The 25,668-nt window shown below is 36.9% G+C and overlaps 1 protein-coding gene across 1 annotated transcript in view; it reads left to right on the plus strand.

The window, feature by feature from the left end:
* The window catches only part of ABCA12 (ATP binding cassette subfamily A member 12), a 176,646-nt gene that overhangs the window by 111,061 nt on the left and 39,917 nt on the right, over positions 1-25,668 (plus strand). The window contains exons 20-31 of the mRNA XM_047871551.1: positions 2,429-2,519; positions 4,665-4,844; positions 5,428-5,743; positions 8,584-8,698; positions 15,193-15,522; positions 17,055-17,124; positions 17,213-17,347; positions 18,250-18,396; positions 19,324-19,510; positions 21,804-22,022; positions 23,492-23,688; positions 24,474-24,634. Of these exons, the coding sequence (XP_047727507.1) occupies positions 2,429-2,519; positions 4,665-4,844; positions 5,428-5,743; positions 8,584-8,698; positions 15,193-15,522; positions 17,055-17,124; positions 17,213-17,347; positions 18,250-18,396; positions 19,324-19,510; positions 21,804-22,022; positions 23,492-23,688; positions 24,474-24,634 (2,148 nt within the window). The remainder of the gene's footprint in view (positions 1-2,428; positions 2,520-4,664; positions 4,845-5,427; positions 5,744-8,583; positions 8,699-15,192; positions 15,523-17,054; positions 17,125-17,212; positions 17,348-18,249; positions 18,397-19,323; positions 19,511-21,803; positions 22,023-23,491; positions 23,689-24,473; positions 24,635-25,668) is intronic.

Below are 25,668 nucleotides of genomic sequence, written 5' to 3' on the forward strand. Positions count from 1 at the left end.
AAAGGTCCTTCTTAAAAACATGCTCAAGAAGTTAAACATAGAATAAAGGATTTGGTTCATACAACTTTGTCAGAAAAATTATATCCAAAGATGCCTTGCTTAGTCTTTGTTTTGACTAACAATCAGCGCATAGTTATAATTACAATCTGGCTTTTATCATAAATAATATATAAAGTTTATATTATAATATAAAATACATTTCTGAAATAGATATTTAATAACTTAATTAATATAAGAAAAGTAAACTTGCATCAGACATCTTCCCCACAATTTGCTATTAAACTTGGTTCTAATTTTAAGCAGGTTCAAGTGGATGTTTTATGTAACAAAGACCATTTAATAGTACTTTGTTGACCTATCTGTTTTCCTAAATGTAAGATTGTTCTCTTTTTCCTTTAACTCTTTTTCTGTGGAGTAAAAAAAAAAAAAAACCTACACATATCATTTCACTAAGGAAAGTTTTGTGGCTAAAGCAGTGAATTAACAAAAGGCATGATCTATGCATAATAGTTCCAAAGTGCAATAATTTGCTATGAAGAAATTCTGTGATTGTGTCCATAAAGGGACCATCAGCTAATGGAAGCAACTTGATTCTGCTCTAGACCAAAAATAAATCATTATTCTCAATTATTGAGGAAAAACGTATTTATGCGAATGTACACAGATTTTGAAATTTAAGGCTTTTAGCATAACACCTGGCTTTGCCAATGTGAATCCCGAGGCAAATGACATAAGACACTTGATCAACAGTTTACGAATCTCTAAAATGAATATACTGAGAGCCACTTCACAGATTTGTGAGGATCATATGTGTGAAAGCATGTAAAAATAGTGTCACTCATCACAGGATTGATCGCAAAAGGAGTGGTGGGAGAATGGAGATATGGCTCAGTGGATCTTCTCTGAATTGCAACAGACACAGTGCTTTGTTTATTAGTAATGCTCTAATTCAGTTTTTCCAGGATGCACAAATTAATTCCTGGTAAATAGACTTCAGAGGACTTGGGTTATCACGGTGTGTAGCTGTGTGATAGCCGTCAGTCTACATGCTGTCACCTGCCCTTACCCCTCAGCATCTATGGATTTAGTGAATTAATTCTGTTGTATCTATGCTCTGTTAATACATATTATTCTTAACCTTTTATCTCCATGGTAACAAAACTGAAGATATTGGTAAGAAGGATAGAATGATGAGTGATCCTGGATTGTCTTCCAAAGGGAAAACCAGTTTTAGTCTGGTTCCCATAAAAACATGGCCATGAATTAACACATAAGATAAGCATTTCTCTAATCACGTTGAATTCTCTGTCTTCAGCCCTTTGGCCCTTTGGCCCTTATTAATTTTGTGTCCTTAAGGGACCTCAAGGTGTTCTGGAAAACTCTGTGAGAAAATTAAGCTAAACTCTGTTAGACAGTGTGCAGTACACAGTAAGGTCTCAACAAGTGTTACCTGGCTGTATTTCTGGAGTGGTAGAAGCTATGTCTCCTAATTTGGAAGATAGCTATAAAATCATTATATGTTAAAGCATTGATGTTTGTTTTTTTTTAATTTTTCAGTCTTTCCATGGAGATAGAGAAATTTAAAGATTTGTCGTCAGTTTATTCTTCCATGCTCACATAATTGTGCTTTTTGCAATGATAAATGATATTATAGTAATTTACATTTGAATGTTCTGATGAGTCATTCATCTCTACTTTACAGAAAAGTAACATGAAGCTAGAAAAAGCAGATTGCTTGCTGAGAGCCCATAGCTAGGAAGTAGTAGAACTCTTGCACCTATCAATTGTGATATGAAGTTCCATTTAGGCATCACAATTTTTAAATATTTTTTAAATTTATTTTTGAGAGAGAGAGACAGCATGAGCAGGAGAAGGGCAAGAGAGAAAGGGGGGACAGAGGATTGGAAGCAGGCTCTACACTGCCAGCAGTGAGCTCCATGTGGGGTTCGAACTCACGAACCGTGAGATCATGACCTGAGCCGAAGTCGTTCAACCGACTGAGCCACCCAGGTGCCTGTAGACTTCACAATTTTTAAAAGTTGTATCAGTTTCTTTTAGTTGAACAAAATTCAACCACGAACCACTACAGTGGTATATAGAGTATATCAAAAAACAAATGATGTCATACCCGTGGGTAAAAGGACTGTTACATTGAATGTAATTTCCTAATGTTGATAATTAGAGTCATATCTGGCCACAGGAGCATGCTGACTAATTTGTGTCTATCAACAATAAAACCCAGCCTTTCTAGTCATTACCAGCCACACACCTTCTCTTCCTTTCTAAGGATTTGTATGTGAGCACTGCAAGGTGATGCATTGATAATGCCGGGTGGTTGTTACTTCCTTTCACTGTAGATGCTGTTAGACAGATGATGATTAAACATGTTTTCTTGTACTGAAACTGATTCCCTATTGTTATTTGTTAGAATACTTTAAGGAACCCCTTTGTGCAAGTTTTTGTGAAATTCTCTGTGGGACTTGATGCCGTTGAACTATTGAAACAGATCGATGAACTCGGTAAGTCCAGAGTTACAAAACTTTTATTCACTAGTCATGTCAGGAATGTGAAAAACATGGTTGCATTTGAAAACGTTTTATTTTCTTCTGCATTTGATTTTTAGCTAGTTATTCTAAGGACAGTAAAATCTTGGACATATCTATCCATCTTTTTCCCAGATAGTCGTATTACTACAAGTAGTAATAACTATTCACATACCCAGTGTCTGCAGTTAGTTTCAACAAGTATATATTTCATGTATTCCTATAGTCATTGGTCACTTGGTAGATTGCTAGAAGTAAGAGGACTTCCCCCCGCCCCGCCCAGCAACTTTATGAAAAGCAAGTCCTTAAGGACAAAGGAAGATGAAATGGTTTATTTCCAGTTACATTTAACATCTTATCTCCGCTGGCCTCAGTATCACTTTGATTAACCCAGAATGTAACTGGAAGAAATTATTGAGTTAGCAGAAGCAAAACAAAGGCAATGAAGAGATTCAAAAGAAAATAAACTTAAATCAGTATTCAAGGTTGGATCCTCCTCTCATGGTCATTTAAAAGAAACAGGCAAAGAGGATCAAAGGAAGCTGTCTGAACTTATGCATTCCCTCTGCCACATCCCCACCTTCAACCTAAGGGATGCAAGACATCTAATTCAGTCTGTGTCTGATTCACTGTTGCTATGCAACCACAAGTATGAGGAAGGGATTGAGAGCATCAGAATTTGGCTGCAGTAGAGCAAGTGCCCCTCCTCCCTGAAGCTCCTGGGACAGAAGTGACATAGTCTGTAAACCAGTAGGGAGGAATTAGGCTCATGTTTGTATTGTATATAATTGTGTGCACTTTATGATAGTTGACCGAGTTTCATTAAGGAAAGATACTAGTGTATTTATTCTCTAAAAGTACCATTTGGGTAAGAAACCATTTGATCAAAATATCGGGAATATACTACAAAGTTTTATATAAATTTTATCTTCTTAATAAAGGACAGGAGTTCTAGAATTTAAAAATAGACTAAAATGAATGTAGCAGTGAGGCTTGATGTTTGTGTAATTGTATATGCAACTTAGTATCTGAGAGTTTATATAGTTTGAATTGGGAGTAGGGCACTGACCCTCATAGCTCTTTGATCCTGTCTGCCAGCATTTCTAAGGAATCCTTGGTGTTGTGTTAATTTCCAATGGCCGCTGGAGGCCACTGTTCAACCACAGTTTTACCCCTCCCCCACCAATGTCTATATCCAGCAAACCATTTCACTTTAAATTCTAATGAGAAATGCATTTAAGAAGTTGCCCTCTGTGAAAAATTAGTCTTGCGTTGGAGTTTGGAAGAGTCATGTTTGGGTTCTGTGAGGAGGGATTTATGATACAGCATTCTTGGTATTCATGATGATCAAGTCAGTGAAAATTTAATTGGCCAAGTGATTTATTAACTTGCAATTTCATATTTACCCTTTGTCTCGGTTGATTTCCTCATAAGGAATCATGAAATTGAAGAGCAATTAAATCCTCTTTCTTCCAAAGTAATTACCTGAAATAAAAACTTGATCATTTTGTCTAGATTAATACAGATATCAATAGACATAACTCACTTAAGGTTTTATATCAGTTTTAGAAAGTTGTTAACTATGTGGCATAGATTCTCACAGTCTCCTAAGAAATGATTCTGTAGCACAACTTATTTAATGACATAGTTTATTTGCACTCTACATAGATTTTTCTTTGTTTAAATTCTTACATTCACATTCCCTGAATGAAGTTAAGTGTTTCTGTTTATTCAAAACTTTTATCACTAGTGTTCTTCCTGACTACATGTAGATATATATTTTTAATTGTTCACCTTTAGTCGTTGGTTACCTAAATTGTAGTAGGATATACTTTTAAATTGGCTTGTACCACTCTTTGAACTTGGGTCTACTATATCAGTACCAGCTCAACATACTCTTCAATGAATATTTGAACAACTGGATACATTTTCCTATGTGTTATTAGCTATTTTTGTTACTGGATATTTTTGGAGCAAATTCTACAACTTCCTATTACTCATAATCTAGTATAATGGTTATTACATACCAAAAAGTCAGTATTTTGTTTGTCTCAGTACTATTAGAAACAACATTATAATACAACTAATATGTGTTTTGTCTGTTTTGCTTTGCTTTTTTAGATATTCTAAGGCTGAAATTAGAAAACAGCATTGACCTCATTGATCATCTCAACACACTGTCCTCCCTGACAGTAAATATTTCCTCCTGTGTATTATATGACCGTATTCAGGCAGCAAAAAGCATAGATGAGATGGAGAGACAGGCTAAAAGGCTTTACAAAAGCAACGAACTCTTTGGAAGTAAGTGTCATTCTACTAGAGTTTGAGCTTCTCTTTGTACTAAAATTGGCCAAATTCTTTCCTCACCCCTTTCATCCAGAACTCAGAAAAGTAGTGTGGGGGGTCACTGTCCCCTCTGATGTCCTCAGAAATGAGAACCTTTCATGTAGTAAACCAACTATATTGTCCGTGGAGACTTCAACAAATGTGTAATTTTGTTGGCATGGTTAGAATTGAGACTGAAATGGATTACATAGTTATGGGGTGAAGTTGAGTCCATCTTCATAATCAGTCAAGATTATTCATTTGTGTGTGTGTGTGTGTGTGTGTGTGTGTGCGTGCGTGTTTTAATTTTAGTAAGTGGCTTAGAGTGATCTATTTAATCTGGCCACTTAGTTTGTAATTATATTCTCAAACTCCTGCTTTGAATCTCTGAAGTTGTCACTACCAATTAGCCATCTTTCCTGTAAATTAGGAGCCTGAACTTACTGTCACATTACAAACTCAATTGCCTGTTTGGCTGCCCCCTAAGTGTCCCCTCCAAACAATGAATAATGTCAACCATAAAATAACCTTTATGCTGTTGTTTCCCTTTTATTTTTAGGTGTTATTTTTAAGCTTCCGTCTAACAGAAGTCGGCATAGAGGCTATGACTCTGAAAATGTCTCTCTTCCTCCTGTCATAAAATATACCATCCGCATGAGTCTCAAGACTGCGCAGACCACAAGAAGCATAAGGACCAAGATTTGGGCCCCGGGGCCACACAATTCTCCATCACATAACCAGATCTATGGCAGGGCTTTTGTTTACTTACAGGATAGTATTGAGAGAGCAATCATTGAATTGCAGACTGGAAGAAACTCCCAGGAAATAGCAGTCCAGGTCCAAGCAATTCCATATCCCTGCTACATGAAAGACAAGTAAGTCTCTGCAGCTCTAGCCTCTTTTAATAGTCAACCACTTTTTTGAGCACTCATTTCTATGTATTCATTCACATGTATCAAATGAAAGCGATCTCTTTCACCAAAGTTTTGTCTAAAGCTTGCTTCCAGGAGAGGGTCGATGGTACAGGGCACAGCTCCACTACAGCTGCTCATTGTTTCCAAAATGATGGCAAAGTTCTTACCAAATGATTCAGGTTTTCTTCATCATAACCCTTAGCTTTCCAAGGAGTATGGCCCTTGAGTTAGGAACATTAAACTACAGACCTGAATGCATCACTGCACGATTTTGATGCTACCTACTCTCTACTGGTCTTCGCTTTCTCTAGTGAAAGGAGAGGATTAAACAAGGCAATCTTAACATCTCTTCCAACTCTCAAATTTTATTAAAAATCTGTGAGTCCATGACCAATTTAAAGAAAAATTTTGATAGAGCACATCATTGATTCACTCTCTAAGATAAATATTATGCCATCTAACACTATGTTATGTTAGGTACTACCAGTCCACTTGCTAGAAATCCTTATCTCAAATGGTTTGCTACATCAACAAAAATTGTACGGATCATGTTTTAGACAATTGAATTTGAATGTTCAAAAAGTCTGCCAGGCGGGTAGCGCTGGCTGGCTCCTCCACTCTGACCACAGTCAGCCTCATCCTCCTACATAAAATCTTGAGGCAGAATATTACTTTAATGAAATTACACTTGTTAGCCCATTTGCTCAGTTTATATACAATTTAGATGGCTCTGCTCTTTTTTTTTTTTCTTTTTTCTTTCTATCAATGTGTCTGTCTACTTTGGCTGCTTCAAGAGCTGTAGATAAAATGAGGTGATGCAACCCTTTGTGCAGCAGCGATCCAGGGAGACGGATGAGGCTTCCACCAGTGGGTTGTCAAGGTTAGCTGCTTATTGTGGAGGCCAGTCAGTTCTCTGCAGCCTGAACTGTGTAGGAACTGCATCGGCTGGCACAAATAGTAAAGACCTGTGGGTTCAATTAAAAGAAAATTTCTCATCTATTTTCCGCTCATTTTTTCCCCCTTATAAATGTTGGTACCTAGGATAGTGGGTACCTGGATTTTCTTTTTAAGAATAAAAGTAACTATATTCTGCTTTCTTCATGGGAGTATGGTCATAATATCCTACATATGCATATCAACTCTTTATTGCATACAAAGTGCTTTCACATATATTATTTCCTCTGTTCACCCAACAACCTTAGTACGGTAAGTGAGATGAGGTATCATCAACCGTATTTTCCTGATGAAAAAACTAAAATCCAGAAAGCTTAAGTAACGTGTCCGTAGTTGTATAGCTGGTAACTCAGTGGTCTTTCGATTAGGAGACCAGAATTTTCTCCTTTATATTAAACCAAACCTAAATCAAACCAATCTTAAAGTACACCATCACTGGAAGAAACATTTTAGGGAATTTGTTATTAATGAATGAGGCCCTTTACCTAATTCTAGAGCCAGAAACACCATTAGGGCTGGACCTGAACCAAGAGAAAATTCATTCAACAAATATTGTCTAAGTGCCTAAGCCATGCCAGACAGTTTCCCAGGAACCAAAAAAAATGGATATGGCCTCCACCCTCTTCTCCATCCAAAAAACAAACAAACAAAAAAACAAAAACAAAAACAAAACAACACACACACGTATGAAACAAAACAAACAAAACCCTCCTATCTTTGATGATAATACACTTCTGATGCTAAAGTGATAATGAATGATGGTGATGTCATGTTCCATTAATATTTGCATTTTTCATGAGGACCTTTGAAGGTAATTCCTTAGCCTTATAGATTAAAAGGGGAGTACCTTTGGTGCCTTTCTCTAAGTGAAAATGTCAGTGGAGCCTACTACGGAAAACAGATCAATTTAGAGTTCTTCTCATTGAAAACTACTCATTTGCCCATAGACATGTGAGTAATGTCAGAACCATGATTCTCAAAGTATGGTCTCTGGACCAGCAACATCAACATCAGCTGGGAAATTGTTTAAAATGCAAATTCCTTATCCCACCCCAGATATAATCAGAAGCTTATGGGTAAGGCTCAGAAATCCGTGGTTTAGTAAGCCCTTCAGGTGATTGTGATGCATGGTTAACTTTGAGAAACACTGCATTGGAACTTTCTGGTATCATGGGCAGGCCACGGAAGAATACATTTGGAGCCTGATGAAGTCTTCCAGTGACTGCCTAATTTAACACATTACCAGAAAAGTCATTTATATACTGTTTATGAAACATCTCCTGGAGCATTATTTTGAGGAATCCAAGTTCTTTGTTTGCATTTTAAATTGAATGCTTTGAGTTTTATTTTATTTCATTTTGGGAAATTTAGTTTAATAATAACTATGAGCATCCAAAGAGTAGATAAATACAGTAATTTGGGATGATATAGCTTTTAGCTAGATAAACCGATCATCATCTAATTTTAAATCTGCCTTTTAGATAAGAACTTAGTTTAGACAGAAGGGTTTCGAGCTTTGAAATTATATCTATGTAATAATTATTTTCCTAGATAGGACATACTCAAACACACTCTAAACAATAGGGTAATTTTATCCAACAATCCAGAGGTTTTTTTTTTTTGTTGTTTTTTTTTTTTTACTTTTGCAACAATACAGCAAGAAAATCAAAGGCTTACTGTTAAGTCAGCTTCGTACTTCATAAATAAAGGAATAATATTAATGACTATTCTCAATTTCAAAGCAGGATTATAATTTGTAAGAGGGAATGTGTTTTTGTTTATCACAATCTGCACAGTTGATATTCATTAGGGTCGCTGAATTTTTTTTTGTTTCTGTTTTTTTGCAGCTTCCTAACCAGTGTCTCTTATTCTCTTCCAATTGTGCTCATGGTTGCCTGGGTTGTATTTATAGCTGCATTTGTAAAAAAACTTGTTTATGAGAAAGATCTCCGGCTTCATGAGGTATGTCAAGAATCTCTTTTTATTATGAATAAAATCTACTTGTATAATAATTAGTATGCTTTTCATCATATCTATACAAAATCAGAAAGCCTGACCCATACCTCATGAATTAAAAAGAAAAATATTTTGGGGCGCGTGGGTAGCTCAGTCGGTTGAGTGACCAACTTCGGCTCAGGTCATGATCTCACGGTTTGTGTGTTGGAGCCCCGCGTCAGGCTCTGTGCTGACAGCTCAGAGCCTGGAGCCTGCTTCTGATTCTGTGTCTCCCTCTCTCTCTGTCCCTCCCCAACTCATGCTCTGTCTCTGTCTCAGAAATAAATAAACATTAAAAAAATTTTTTTTTAAAAGAAAAATATTTTATGAATCATAAAGGCAGCTGATATAGCAATATTTTGTTTTAAAAAATTACGCAGAAATCATGTTATAAGTGCCTCTAAAAAACAAAATGTAAATAAATCTGAGTAAAATCTGAGTACAATTTATAATCCTAAGAGTAATTTTTGCCCATGAAATTCCTATAGGAAATTCAAATAATAACAGTAATAATTAGTAAGGCAGGAAGATTGTTGGCATGGTAACTAAATGAGTCCAAACGAATTTAGATATAGATATATAGATGTAGACACAGACATAGTCATAGACAGACAGATGGCTTGTTTCAGCTCTCAATAAGCAAATTCTCTTTCCAGTATGCCTTGTCTTCTTCAGTTATCTTCTCTCCTATTTTCCACTGACTCATGATTCATAGAGACTAAGAATTTCATGTTATGATACTGACTAGGTTAATAATATAATGATGAAAGACAGGGCCTGGGATGTAAAGTATGGTCTCTTCTTGAGCATGTTCCCCATCATTATTTCCAAATCCAAAATAGCTTACTTCTTTTTAGAATTTATGAAAAAGTGCTGTGTGATTTTGGGATTGTATTGGAATAAAAATTATTTTATCTGCTCATCCTGTAATGAGTCAATCCTTACACTCACTGAGTGAAAAGAAAGCAAGAACATTTCAAAAGTGGGGCGCAGTAATTACTGCAAGGCCTGGCTGACAACCTGAAATAATGAGGTTAGAGTAACTTGTTAGTCCACTTGTGCTTTTCAGACTTACTTTGCCAATGCTTCCAGGCAATTGATTATTTCTCCTTACAAGGTACAAATTACTGATTCATGTTTTTGTTAGCTCAGCATCAGGCTTCCAGGGGTGTTCTAGAGTTTGAACCTATACTTCTTACCTTTTCTATTTGAATTCTGGTTGATCCTCACAGCTGCATTTTTATATTTCAATTACAATTTGCTAAACCTCTCATTAACTGGTTTGAGCCTTCTTGTATTCAGAACTGTGTGTGATACTTTCTTAATTCCAACTTAGAAAGGTTTTCTTTTTCTTTTTTTTTTTTTTTTTTTTTTTTTGTATTCTAGTTATTTAATGTACAGTGTAGTCTTGGCTTCAGGAGCAGAACCCAGTGATTCATCTCTTACATATGACACCCAGTGCTCATCCTGAGAAGTGCCCTCCTTAATGCTCATCACCCATTTAACCCATTTCCCTCACTTACCCTCTGTTCAGCAACCCTTGAGTTTGTTCTGTGTATTTAAGAGTCTCTTATAGTTTGTGTCCCTCTCTGTTTTTATCTTATTTTTCCTTCCCTTCCCCTATATTCATCTGTTGAGTTTCTCAAATTCCACATATGAGTGAAATCATAAGAGACACTGGTTAGGAAGCTGCAAAAAAACAGAAACAAAAAAAAATTCAGCGACCCTAATGAATATCAACTGTGCAGATTGTGATAAACAAAAACACATTCCCTCTCTGACTTATTTCACTTAGCATAATTTGCTCCAGTTCCATGCACACAGTCGCAAATGGCAAGATTTCATTCTTTTTCATTGCCAAATACCACATCTTCTTTATCCATTCATCAGTTGATGAACATTTGGGCTCTTTCCATTATTTGGCTATTGTTGATAGCACTGCTATAAACGTTGGGGTGCATGTGCCCCTTCAAATCAGCATTTTTGTATCTTTGGGAAACTTGAATCCATGCCCTAAACCAGAATTTTGGTTGCAAACTCCTATCTTATATTTCTCTTTCAGTTTCCTGGTACTTAGAAGTGAATCTTCACAGATTAAAGGAAAACCTTAAAGTAGAAAATTGTGATAGATACTGAGTTCTTTTCTACTTCAAAATAAATACCTACCTTAAAGATAGAATTTGTGGTAGAAACACACAGTAAATATAAGTGTGTGTATTAAAGCACATCACTTAAAAACTTTTTTTTTAAAAATCAAAGCATAATGAAGAGTCCTTTCTCAATTGAAGAAAGACATATTTTTTTTAATGGCACACTGGTTTCTGCTTGGTAGCTTTGTGTCTTCATTTTGCATGCATCTACTTTCAAAATTTAACTACTTGATGTAAGGGTTTAAAGTCATACAGTAGAAAATCACTGAGCTTGGGATCAGAGAATCAGGCTTAGAGTCTTCCAATTCATACTCACTTGGGCCCAGTCCCTTCCACTAAGCCTTACTATCTAGACCTAATTCAGCACACACTTCCAGAATGTGACTCTCTCACTGCCACAGCAAGAATGCATTCAGTTATCCATATTTTATCAATTCTAAGGTAATACTTTTTTTCCTTTGCTTCTTAAAGCCTCTGGAATTGGGATGCATTTGGTAGGGTGTCACCATTTAATTGGTGGTGATTTTTCTTTTTTGGTGCCATGTAAAAATAATGGCACATCTTAAAATCAGTGGTGTCCTAAATTCAAAGGAATGCCATCTATTTGTGAGATGTGGAATGGACGCCTCCTGCTCAATGCCTCCTGGTCAGCCTTCCTCTACTGCTCATGGTTCTAATCTTATGTCCTCCTGTTTAGAGGGAAAAAAGCTGAGCCCAGGGGGAGGTGACTTGGTGAAAACTGAAGGGCTAGTTAGTCATCCATCTGAGACTGGAACTCAAGTGTCTTGACTTTGAACCAATGCTTTTCCACATCATAGCTGCTTTCCCTCTTATCTTATTTTGGTGGCATAGACACTTAAGGACTTTTGATAATGATGATGGAAAATCTCCTTGGTTACCAGAGATTCAAAATCATGTTTTAATACCATCATTTTAATATTCAGTAAGTACTAAACTTTTAATTCCCTATGTCCTTCTCATTCCAATTAAATAAAAAAGGATAAAAAATACTTTTTCCTTCTGTAATTGTTCTTAAATCTGGGCAAGAAAACCAAGTTAGTTGCTATTTCAATGAAGCCATTAATCCTTGACCTTGTTATGATATGACCCCGGTGAGTTTCTTTAATTTGTTAAAGGAATTAGTACAAATATTAATGCCCAGTAAGTTTGTTGATGAGATTAATCCAGTAGTTTAAAAAAAAAACAAACTATTTTGAAATGCCTGTAGTTTTGTTCTGTGTTCCTTGCTTTTAAAAATTAAAATATTAAAACTGTTACAAAAATTGATTTACAACACACAGAGAAGTACTTTTGCACATTATTTTCTTGATTTATGAGTTAGCTTCATCTGTCTAATCTAATCTAAGTCATTTATGGGGATTTCGGTGCTTATATTCAGCTGGAGACAAAATTTTGGAGTTGTTCTTTCTCAGTTCAGATAGGTAGTCTAAAATATCTGTGGTCTGAAGAGACAGGATTTTAGTAGTTCACTTTAAACATTTTTTATGCCTTCTTCGTAGACACTATCCATCGCGGTAGTGGGAATTTGGAACATTTCAAGTAGTGATCACAACACCCTTTATATCTTACTAAAAAACAATAATTGTTAAGAAAAAAATTTTAATTGAGGTAGGAAATGTTACTATTCCTTATAAATTAGTGCTTGACATTCTTGTTGAATTGAATGAAGATTCAAGTAAATACATGAATCTTTGTGATTTCTTTTCCTGAAAGCATTAATGTCAGTTCCTGTGCATAAGCTTCTCTTGAATGTGGCAACACATTTACCCAAAATCTTACCAAACCTGCTCTCAGTATTTTCTGCCATCCACTGAAGCAAACTCTGTGTACAGGGGTTTTCCTTGAGCAACAGGTTATGAGATGCTGATGAATTGCTTCAGGCAGGTTTGGAAGGCTTGAGACAAGTGACTCTTTGATTGCAAAGTTGGCACCTGACATATGTCACTCTGAGGATCAACTAATGACATCCAGGAAAGCATAGCCAGAGATTCTCGGTGGGCCATCTTCCATCAGCAGGTTTGGTCTTATTTATTATAACGAAGTTGGCAGTGAATCTGGATAATTTATGGATGACTTACATGCTCTCCTTGCTCTTTCTCTTTATGAATAACAGCTGTCCTCCTCATGGCACAATATCCTGAAGTTTAACACTGAAGTTTCATGCTAGAATGTTAAGTAGTGAACACTTTTGGAAGCACCTAGCTTAGTCTGTGTCCATAGGAAGCAATGATCACCCTCCAACTTTTACCAACTCTTGGGAATAGGGATCTGATCTCAGATCTTGAAAATTTCAAAATTACAGGGATAAACACCTTTGGTCCTGGTCTTTGGGTTTGCCAGATTATCTTTTAATAAGGCTATAAATGGAGAATTTTCTAGTTATAAAAATGTTTTATATTGCAGCTATCAAATTGTTGGGAAAGGAAAACATGTTTACACACACCAAAGTCAGCTTTATTTCATGTCCTAGATCCTTTATATTCACCTTGTGAAATAAATTGACATTGTCTCCTACTAACATACGCTGCTATTGGGGAAAAGTATTTTTAGCATAGGTCACATGAAATTAGGTGGTGGGTATCAGCTCTGGAGTAGTTATATGGGTCCCATAACTCTCCAGTTAATTATGAACTCCGTTAAACCTCAAAATACAAATAAGAAAGGCAAATGAAAGAGCTAACGTATCATAATCATACTGGCGTAGGCACGTGTCTCTGAAATGCAGTCATCAAACATGACACAGTAATTTTTTCAAATGGGTTGGGGTGCAGAGAAAAAATTTCGATAAGACCTGTGAGGTGTATTTTCATACTGAAATGTAATTTTGTTTTCAATGATAAATACATAGTAAATGGAGGAAACCTTCCATAGTACATCTTTGCTCCATGCTGAGTTTTTTACTTTGACCCACACTTCCATTCCTATGGAAACATAAGTTGAATCTTTACTGCAAAGGGCAGGAAGGCCTGGGAAGAGAGAAGCAGTAAGGAGGGAGGAGGGTGAGGAAGAGGGCAAAGTTAAGAGAAAAAGTCACACGCTTTTTTCTCAGCGGTGATTAGCTTAAGGCCCACAGCTTAGACTGTTGGCAGTCAGGTAGCTGTTTCCATGGCAACAAGAGGAGCAGCAGAGTTATCAAAATGTGATAAGTTACAAAGGCAGAAAGTAAAATTCACTATTTTGCGTGTAGAGCAAAAGATTCAGCAGCATTCCTTTTTTTTTTTTTTTTTTTCCTTCCTGGACAAGTTAGGTTTAAAGAAGGAGGACATTGAAAATCCTTGATTTTACCTGAAATACTAGATCATAAAGCTTTAGAGGAGCATTTCTTTTGTTCTTTTTAAAAAATGGACTGTTGATTCATAAGCTTAGCATTAATCATGTATTGTTAAAACTAGGTACCAGGATACGCAGGTTCCCACAAATTGCAACATGTCATCAAATTTGAGACAACAAAGATCCAGGGGACGTTAGAGCTTTCAGAATCCCTTTGAGTTAATGCTCAAACATATCATGCTGATCTGTTTCTCTACCTTGGTGAAATGCCTTGGCCTTTAGGGATGTTACTGAGTTACTAAAGAATATAAATTGAGAGAGAATGAATCTCAGATACATGAGTTCATTTTGGGTGCATGAATGTCTTTCTGAGAAACAAAGATGACAGACCTGACCTAGACTACCAGTGATCTTAAGGATGGGGAAGCTGTGCCACAGGCAGAAAGTCTCCCTTCAAAGTTTCCATGTTTTAAATCTTAGGAATCAGGTCCATTCTACTTTTCTCAGGAACCTGAATACTGATTGTGTTGTCCGTCAATGTTTAGATTTTTCTTAAAGAGAGTTTTGCTATCTCAATCCCTATACTGAATTTGAAATAAACTGTGTTTTTCTACCTGCTTGAAATATTCATGCCTGCACAAGTGTCAAATTCATGTTGTAAAATTCTGCAGAAGACACCATAAATTTTGATAATCTATTCTAAATTAATTTAATCTGGGTGCATCAGTTAGATACCAATTATAAAATGAAATTGGAAAAAATAAAAAAAAGAACCTCACCATCCAAATTATCCATTATATTAGGCACTCTGAAAGCATACAATTTAAATTGGGCTGATGTAAATGGTCGTATTAATTTTACATAGCAAGCATGGACAGATCCTTGACTTATGAAAATCATTAAGATGCCTAGTTCCATATATATGAAGAGTCTCATGGGCATTTTGGCATGGTGCAGAAATAATTGCTATTTGAGAGAATATCTGTTCCAAAAGTGGCTAACGCTTTTTCCTTTTCACAGTACATGAAGATGATGGGTGTGAACTCCTGCAGCCACTTTTTTGCCTGGCTTATAGAGAGTATTGGATTTTTACTGGTTACCATCGTCATCCTTATCATTATTCTGAAGTTTGGCAATATTCTTCCTAAAACAAATGGTTTCATTTTGTTCCTGTATTTTTCGGACTACAGCTTCTCAGTTATTGCCATGAGCTATCTTATCAGTGTCTTCTTCAACAACACCAACATTGCAGCCCTTATTGGAAGCCTCATCTACATCATTGCTTTTTTTCCCTTTATTGTTCTGATTACAGTTGAGGATGAGTTGAGTTATATTGTAAAAGTATTCATGGTGAGTCAACTGTCACAAGTGAATGGCTAGTGTGTGATAAGAATTGGTTCTTTTTATGTTTTTAGACTCTCAAACTAAAAGTTCATTTATCTAAATTGAAAAGTTCTGCGATTGCAAAATAAGCTTAAGTGTTCTAATGATAGTTTTTTCTATATCATTGAGTACTGTACAAACATAAGACAATGAAAACGAAACTTTCCCCCCATTGTTAAAATCATAGTATGTAATGCTGTTAAGAAATAATTTCTGAAGAAAGAATAATCTTTTAAAAACAATCATTTTATTTTTTTTTATTTTTTTTTAATTTTCAAAGGGTAACATTATTTTTTTTTAATTTTTATTTTTTTATATGAAATTTATTGACAAATTGGTTTCCATACAACACCCAGTGCTCATCCCAAAAGGTGCCCTCCTCAATACCCATCACCCACCCTCCCCTCCCTCCCACCCCCCATCAACCCTCAGTTCTCAGTTTTTAACAGTCTCTTATGCTTTGGAGTACTACGTGGCAATGAGAAAAAATGAAATATGGCCTTTTGTAGCAACATGGATGGAACTGGAGAGTGTGATGCTAAGTGAAATAAGCCATACAGAGAAAGACAGATACCATATGGTTTCACTCTTATGTGGATCCTGAGAAACTCAACAGAAACCCATGGAGGAGGGGAAGGAAAAAAAAAAAAACAATCATTTTAAAGATCATCACAAATTCTAACTTCTTTTCTGGTCCAACTCCTTAAATATCTTAAAGCCTTTATTACTGTAATTATTCACATGTGTGAATAATTTTCATGGGTTTGGTAACATACAATATAACTTATAGGCATAAAGACAAATGCACTGACAGCATATAATCAATTTTGAATTCTTTTCTGCCTTTTCAATTCAAAAGTATTGAATTAATTTAAGAATTTTAATGAAATCAATAAGAATAGTTTGAAATTTGGAAAGCAGAAAAATAAATCTCTTTGAGAGTCATATTGCAACTTTGGTGTTTATGGAAATGGAAAGTGTTGAATAACTTTCATTTAACATTGACTACTTTGGGTTAATGCAACATTAAATTCCTAATTTGTTACATTGTAAGTATTCAATCAATTCATATTTTAGTATATTTTAATTCATAGTACTTCTGTTACCTGTAATCAATTTATGAAGTAAAAACATCTTATGGCTTCTAACAGTTGATTTGATTTTAGTCTTAGCATTGCATTACCCTTTAATTACCTATCTTATAAATTGCTGAGTAACATTTACTAAGTTTAGATACATATTTTGGGTTTTGGACAAATATTTTCCAAGCATAATTTTCCTGATTTTGTTTTCCGCTATTCCCTCTTCTCTTCTTCAGGGGGGTAGTGTGCTTGGTACAGGACCTCTGGACCCGTACCAATGGGATCTCTCCATTTGTAAATACGCTTAGGGAGTTAGTGTCAATTTTATCTGTATAAGTGTCCAAAGTTTTAAGTATGTTTAGATCCCTCTTGCACAAAACTTATAAGAACTATCATTGCTGTTTCATTTCTTCACAGAGCCTGCTGTCCCCAACAGCATTCAGTTATGCAAGTCAATACATTGCAAGATATGAGGAGCAAGGCATTGGTAGGCTCACTTCCTTTAAAACTAGATTTTATCCTTCACAACTGCAGTACGTCTCGCAGAAGAATAAATACATGTGTTTACTTTTTAGGTCTTCAGTGGGAAAATATGTACAGTTCCCCAGTTCAGGATGACACTACCTCCTTTGGTTGGCTCTGCTGTCTAATCCTAGCTGACTCTTTCATTTATTTCCTTATTGCTTGGTATGTCAGAAATGTATTCCCAGGTATGAACATACTTCCAACAGATATATTTTGTATAGTTTTCATGCTTATAAATCAGCTACTATATATTTTTTAATACTTGATCTGCCATATATTGTCTCAAAAAAAAAAACCAAAACATACAAACTTAAAACTCCAAACTAACCAGAACTTTCCAGGACTAGATAGTGCACTGGTGAATTCCTTCTCTGATGTTCCTTTAAAGGGTGGAGTGTATTAAGAAGCATGGAATCCAGTCTTTCCAATTGGGCACATGAGACATGATAAAGCAAAACCAATTCTCCTAATTCTGAGGAGAATTTACCAAATTCTAATAGAAAACACTAGTTAGAGCCCCTATTTTAGTTCTCAGGTCATCATCACTTTTAACATGCTTGAGAGCTTTTCCATTCAGCCTTACTGATATTTGTGTGTTTCCTGGTGTTGTAGAATAGAAGAGTATTCTTCCATTTGCATAAATTCCTATAAAAGACAAATGTGTAGAGACAGAAAGCAAATCAGTAATTGTCTAGAACTTGAGGTGGGACCAGGAGTTATCTGTACATGGGCATAAGAACACTTGTTGAAGCTGTAGGAATAGTCTAATAATGCATGGGTTGTGGTGATGGTTGCACAACTTCAGGTATTTACTAAAATCATCTACCTCTACACTTATTATAATGAGCAGATTTTATGGCATGTAATTATACCTCAATGAAGTTATTTTTTAAAAAGAATAAAAGAGAAGCTATCTTTTTTTGCTTTACTTTGGAAACAGACTATGCTTTAATTTGATATAGATCAAAAAAAAAAGAAAGAAAGAAAATACTTTCTGAACCATATATAATGTTCTGTTGTTTAGCTTCTGATGCCTAATGTTAACAATCAGCTAATATTTATTCTTCCTAATACATTTTTATCACAGGTACCTATGGCATGGCAGCTCCGTGGTATTTTCCAGTCCTCCCTTCCTATTGGAAGGAGCGATTGGGATGTACAGACATGAAGCATGAGAAAAGCAATGGCCTTATGTTTACTAATATCATGATGCAGAACACCAACCCATCTGCCAGTAAGACAAGTAGGTCAACAACAAGCATTATTATGACAGAAGTGATATAAAAATTTACATGACTAGTGATTTTAATTATGTTTTTCTAAATGGCAAAATTATCATCCTTTTAGTCATGGATGAATATGTCCACACATATGTGTTCAGACTCTTATGGAGATTAAATTGTGGCTTTTTCTGGGCTCATTAGCTCAGTTGGTTAGCATATGGCGCTAATTAGGCCAAGATTGTAGATCCCTTTGTGGTCCAGTTAGATTCACACAGAGAAAAAATTTGTTCCTTGGCCACAGTCTACACCCCTAACTCCAGCCATCTGTCACTAGTCAAAAAGGGTAACAAAAGTTACAAATACAGATAATTTAGCATAACCCATCACCAACGCTGAACAAACAGTTTAAAGCTCATGATTTACATTGGGTGAGTAGTGTCATCTTCATAAGGTAAGGATGACCAATATCCATGGTCTATGTGTGGTGCCTAAAGCAGATGTGGATAGTAATCAATAAACTGGATTCTATAACCACAGATATGAACTGGCCTTGTCACCGTAAAATCACATCTTGTAGACATTTTTTTTTCCATTAGTTGGTATCATCCTGTCTGATCAGAGAACTTAGACTGCCTTTTAAATATTTGAGATCTGTTGAATCAAGGAGAATTCATTATTATGGTAGCGTAGTCTAAGACTACCTGTTCTGACAGAGAGGTGTGATATGAGCCTTGGAGAATGTGGTTCCCCACCTCATTCATTCTTTAACCAAATGAGAAGGAGGCAGAAGGCTACAATAGATATTTTGTTTCCAGAGTTATTTTTACTTAGAGGCCTGTGTTGTTATAGTCTTCAGTTTTTAATTAAGGAAAAGTCTCTCTGTAGCTGCATTTTCCTTCTTTGTGAGCTTTATAATTCTTCTCTTGATTTCCCTTCAGGTCCTGAGTACATGTTCCCCTCCAACATTGAGCCTGAACCTAAGGATCTCACAGTTGGGGTTGCCCTTCATGGGGTCACAAAGATCTATGGCTCAAAAATTGCTGTTGATAACCTCAATCTGAACTTCTATGAAGGACATATTACTTCATTGCTGGGGCCCAATGGAGCCGGGAAAACTACTACGATGTATGTTACTTTTTAACACTTATTGTCCTGGAAGCCTATTACTTAATATTTCCTCATTTCTTTCATAAAGAATAAAGTTACTACATCTCCAAGATAGATTAAGGTAGCTCATTTTGTTTACTATAAAATGGAGTCTAAGTCAGAGGTCCCAATCTGAGACCTCAAAAGGCCAGATCAGGCTGAACCAGTACTTCTTAAAAGTTATAATTCAGTGCCAATATTTACAAATGGAGAGGTTTTCTAATAAAAAGAAATGTTCTTCACATTCCTTGGATAATAGGATGTTCTAGCAATACTGGGTCCACGGTCTAAGGTGGGGACAATTGGTTGGGTCTTACCAGTGACTGTTCTCTTAAAGGGGACATCTGCTTTCTGATTTATTCCTGTTCCTCACAAATCTGCACTGTCGCATATGCCCAGTCTGCTTCATTTATTTGCATTTCTATTCTGGCCCATGTATAATTTTGAGTTTACACACTTTGCTATAAACACACTCAGCCCCAGCTGCTCCTTGCCTTGATTCATGAAGAAAGAAATCACCAGCTATCAGATATAGATCAAAAGGGCCAGGAGTGGTACATGAGCTGTTCTTTCTCACTCATGATTTATCTGATGTGTCCAAAAGGAGAAGAGACTCAAATGTTTTTAAAGTGACATCCTTTTGAATTTTTTTTTGTGACTCACCTCCAGTGCTCCACATTCTTGGCTGGAAGTCAACGCTAAGCTGCTGTTTCTCTTTAGCTCTTATTTGAAAAAAAGTGTCAGTTGCTAGATATCCTATTTAGTATTATCATAAGTAAGCTCAGTGACTGCCAAAATATATTCAAATTAATTTTTCTTTTACAAATAAAAGGGGACAAAGTAAGGTCATGAAATGAGGGAACATGCAGCTACTCTTATTTATATGGCCTGCTTAAATTCAAAGTTGGCTTTCTAGTGAAAACATAGTGATTTAGTGCTTAAAAGCAGGTTTCTAATAGGCAATGAGAGACCAGCGAAGAAAAGAGAAGAAGGTTTTTTGAAGAAGCTGTAATTTTAGCTGAGAAAGTCCTAATTTTATTCTTCTGAATATGAAGAACGAGTTGTTTATATTTCAAGGTGTTTTTATGGGAAGAATTGCATATATTATTGATTCCCTATTAAATCCACAATAGTCATTTAGGGTTCATTATATACAAGGTACAAGGTACTAGTTAGGTACTAGAGACAGGGGTGGAAAAATGGATCCTTTGCATGACCTCATGGAGCTTACATGTTACTGGAGAAGATGGATATTAAGTAATTGCTCAGTTTATTAACCATCTGAAAAATGATAAGCAATTGTCTAGTAAGATAGAGAATAATCACAGTGTAGAGAAAGGGACTGAAAGTGACCAATGTTCACATGGGAAGGAGAGTGGTGTGGTCATGAGCAAGTGGTGGTGTGGCTTGCACTGTGGTGTGCCTGAGAAAATGGGACATATGGGCAGAGGTTGAAAACAGAGATAGAGGGAGCCTGGGTGGCGCAGTCGGTTAAGCGTCCGACTTCAGCCAGGTCACAATCTCGCAGTCCGTGAGTTCGAGCCCCGCGTCGGGCTCTGGGCTGATGGCTCGGAGCCTGGAGCCTGTTTCCGATTCTGTGTCTCCCTCTCTCTCTGCCCCTCCCCCGTTCATGCTCTGTCTCTCTCTGTCCCAAAAATAAATAAACATTGAAAACAGAGATAGGAGGAGGATGCAAACACAGCTTCTGGATTCTAGGCTTGTGCAACCAGTATTTGGATTCATCGTATGGTGAAAGAGGAACATCAGTGGGGGCACAGAGTTGAGGGCAAAGATCCTGAGTTAAATTTTAAACATGTTGAGTTTGAGGGTCCTGTAAGATGTCTTATGGAGAAGTGATACTGTCTTCTGGATATACAGTGCAAATCTGGATCTGAGTGGTGAGGTCTGGGCTAAAGATATAAATTTGAGACTCCACGACTCATAGATACCATCTGATGCCGGGGAGGTGCATGAGTTTGCTCAAGGAGAGAGCATACTTGGCAATTAAAGTATGTGACCATTTCTGTCATTACTACGGCCACCACCCCTCCCCATCATTGTCACTGTGTAGTGTTTATGTAACACTCTAAATAATTAAAAGCTTAAAAGTCACTCAATGTTTGTTCCCATGTAATACCATTTTATTGTATAGCTTGGTCTTACCTGAGGAGATACACTGTAATACTGTTTGCTAATGAATGAGATATATTTAGTTCTAAAATCTAACTTAAATGCTTGGTTGATACCTAATTTATCGTTTCTTCATTTTCAGCTCCATGTTGACTGGGCTTTTTGGGGCTTCAGCAGGCACCATCTTTGTTTATGGAAAAGATACCAAAACAGACCTACACACGGTACGGAAGAGCATGGGGGTCTGCATGCAGCACGACGTCTTGTTTAGTTACCTCACTACCAAGGAACACTTACTCCTGTATGGCTCCATCAAAGTTCCTCACTGGACTAAAAAGCAGCTGCATGAGGAAGTGAAAAGGTCAGTATAGTGACAATCAGGACATGCACTGGTAACGCCTCTCAAAAAGACGTCAAGCTATGGTAATGATAATGCCTGTAGGAAACATTTGGTCACAAAAGAATTGGTTTTAGTTTTTCTACTTTTCCGGTATTGTATATATTTTATGTCGTCATCATCACGAGCCAATTATTGTACTGAAACTGTTTAACTTTCTTCATCTCGGGCTACCATATTGCCCCAAATCCTCTGTTTCTAATGGCTACAACATCAGGCCAAGCCTACTAACTGGACACCTACCTTCTCCTCTCCCTTATACAGTTTATCCTTCAAAGAGCAGCCTGGGTGACCTTTTTAAAAGACAAATCAGGGGATGCTGGGGTGGCTCAATCAGTTGAGTGACCAACTTCAGCTCAGATCATGACATTGTGGTTTGTGAGTTCAAGCCCTGCATCGGGATCTGCACTGACAGTGTGGAGGCTGCTTGGAATTCTCTTTATTCTCTCTCTCTGCCCCTCCCCACTCATGCTTCTCATGCTTCTCTCTCTCTCTCTCTCTCTCTCTCTCTCTCAAAATAAGTAAATAAACTAAAAAAAAAAAAAAAGAAAAAAAAAGACAAATCAGACCATGTAACTCCAGGGTTCAAAGCCCTTTATGGCATCCCACCACATTCAGTGTTGAACTCAGTAGAGGCCAAGAGACCCTACAAGACTTGCCCCCATCTCACTTCTGATGTCATTTCCTTCCAGTTTTCCTCCATTCACTGTACTCTAGACACTGCCTAAGTCACACACTGGCTTATACTCCCGCCACAGGGCTTCTCACTTATTGTTTCCTCTACTTAGAGTAGCCTTCCCCAGACAGCTGTTTGACCCACTCCTCCATTTTCCTAGTGTCTGATCAAATATCACCTTCTCTGAGGGGATGACTGTGTATATATATATATATATATATATATATATATATATATATATATATATATGCTTAAAATAGCATGCCCCAGGCACTCCTTATCTCATGTACCCTGCTTTATGTATTTTTTATTGTACTTGTTACCACCTGGTGAATTATAAACATACTTGAGAATATGTTTATTGACCGAATTTTATCTGCATCCTTCCCAATACATACACATACTAGATAGAACCTAATCTCCTTATGGGTAGAAATATTATCTTCTCACTACTTTCCTCCAGTAGCTTAAACAGTCTGGCACAAAACAGGCAGGCCTTCCCTAAGTATTTTTCAATGAACAAATAAAAAAATGAGCTATGTATTCCCTTGTGTTGTTTTCTGGGTATCAATTTCGAACCTCCAACTAGACCATAAACAATAAAAAACCGTATCATGAATCCTTAATAGTGTATTGTACCTTGCTGAGCACATAATAGTTGCTTAGTAAACGCCTATTACTTAAAGTACTTATTGTATTTTTTCAATATTCAAATATTTTCTCTGTCAAAAATAACCACCATACATTATTTTTGAAGGACGTTAAAAGATACTGGACTATACAGCCATCGTCATAAGAGAGTTGGCACTTTGTCAGGAGGAATGAAGAGGAAGCTATCCATATCTATAGCTCTTATTGGTGGATCACGGGTGGTCATTTTGGATGAACCATCCACTGGAGTTGACCCATGTTCTCGCCGAAGTATATGGGATGTTATATCCAAGAACAAAACTGGTATGAGGACCTTCTTATAACTTGTCCACCCAGCGGTCATAACTTTGTCCTCTGGGATGCTTGCAACCAAGCCTACACCTTTTCTGTTTAGAAGCCCTGTTAAAAGTCTCAGATGGAGTCTTCCCCTTCCCAAAGTCTTCTCTTCCCGCCATTAAATTTCTGGGTTTATTAGTTAATATCCCTGTAGTGCCCCCTGTGAGTTGAGTTCACTGGCCTTTTTGAGAGCATGCAAAAAGATAGAAGTCCCAAATTCTGCCTACAGGAGCTTAGAATCTAATTAGAGATATCAAACATACACAAACGAAAATAAACTGAAAACAGACTAAACAAGTGCTAACAGGATGTGAAGCAAAGAAGCAATCAGAGTGGAGTGGATTAATCAGAGAGGAATATTCAAAAAGTCTTGAAAATTATTGCTTCTTCATAGTGAAAAAAGTGGGGGAGAGAGACAGGCAAAGAGAGAAAGAATGGAAATGAAGACAAAGGAGCAAACTAAGGAAGGAGTTGCTAACGCGTGCCTCTGACTGATGGACATTCAGCCATACAGCAAAGGCAATGCCTTTTCGCTGCCGACGTATGAGAAAAGAGCCCTGTGTATTTAGCAACACCCCTTCCAAATTTCTCCTTGTTTATTTTGAAAGCTCCTTCTGGTCAGTTTTTCAGTTAGCTCATAAAACGTGCTTCATCTCCTCATAAATCACAGGATTTACTCGTGCTAACTCTGTATATCTCAGGAGCTGTGTCTTCATTTTTCATTCTCGGTTGTTCTTCTCTGTATTTTCAAGCCAGAACAATCATTCTGTCCACGCACCACTTGGACGAAGCGGAAGTGCTGAGTGACCGCATAGCCTTCCTGGAGCAGGGCGGGCTGCGCTGCTGTGGGTCACCATTTTACCTCAAGGAAGCGTTTGGGGATGGGTATCACCTCACGCTCACTAAGAAAAAGGTTTGTAAGGGAGAAAGTGTACCTCATGACAGGGGCATGAATTACTATTTTTTGTGAAATGGAGGCAGAATCTCTCCAATTTTATTAACTGCTAAAATTCATCATTAATATGTTAGTTTCACACTTCTCAAACCCGTGGAAGCATCGGAACACCCGAAGACCTTGATTAGACGCACATTTCTGGCCTCACCCCAAGAGTCTCTGATTCAGTAGGTCTAGGATGGGGTTCTAGAACTGACTACCTTTATAACAAGGGTCCACATGATATGGATGCCACTGGTCCGGGATCACACAGAGAACCGAGATACTTGGTCAAAAAGGATCTACATCCTAAGTTTGCTCATATGGAGGATCAGCCTTTTAGTTTCCCTAGCATTTTAGCCTGTAAGGCTAAAAATTAGATTTTTTGCATTAAAGCAAATAAAGAGAATATGTAGTTGTGTATTCACTTTCTGATCAGTACCCCTCAAGTGGCAGTGTAAAGACTAACTCAGGCCAAAGGTGCTTTTACATCTTTGAAGGACAGCAGTGGCGACTAAGGATCCCTGGACCACCTAAAATATCATATGATTACCAATTCTGTGCAAGATGTGTATGCTGTTAGGTAGGCTTTGACTACCACCATTTATTTTACATCTGATCATCCTAATGTGACTTCTAAATGAAAAGCAATGTATTGTTATATTCATTAATTCATTAAGAAATGTATGTATTAGGTATGTAATATTAGGTATATAATACCTGAGATTACAGAACTGATGATATTAACATCTCTACCCTCGTGGAGTTTATATTCTGATAGAGTATGGGGGATTCGATGATAGTGTTGTTAAGTGTGTTATTAAGTCTCTTAGCAGGTGGCAAATGCTAGGGTAGAAATAAAGCACAGGAGGGGGGGATGGGAATGCTGAGCAGTGACATTTTAAGTAGGGTAGGAAGAGAAGGGGCTCTGAGAAGATGACAGTTGAGCCAAGAGTTGGGACTTGGGAGAGAAGGAGCCATGTCACTATCTCAGGGCAAAAGAACAACTATTG

Source organism: Prionailurus viverrinus, chromosome C1 (assembly GCF_022837055.1).
Source record: "Prionailurus viverrinus isolate Anna chromosome C1, UM_Priviv_1.0, whole genome shotgun sequence".
NCBI classification, from domain to species: domain Eukaryota; kingdom Metazoa; phylum Chordata; class Mammalia; order Carnivora; family Felidae; genus Prionailurus; species Prionailurus viverrinus.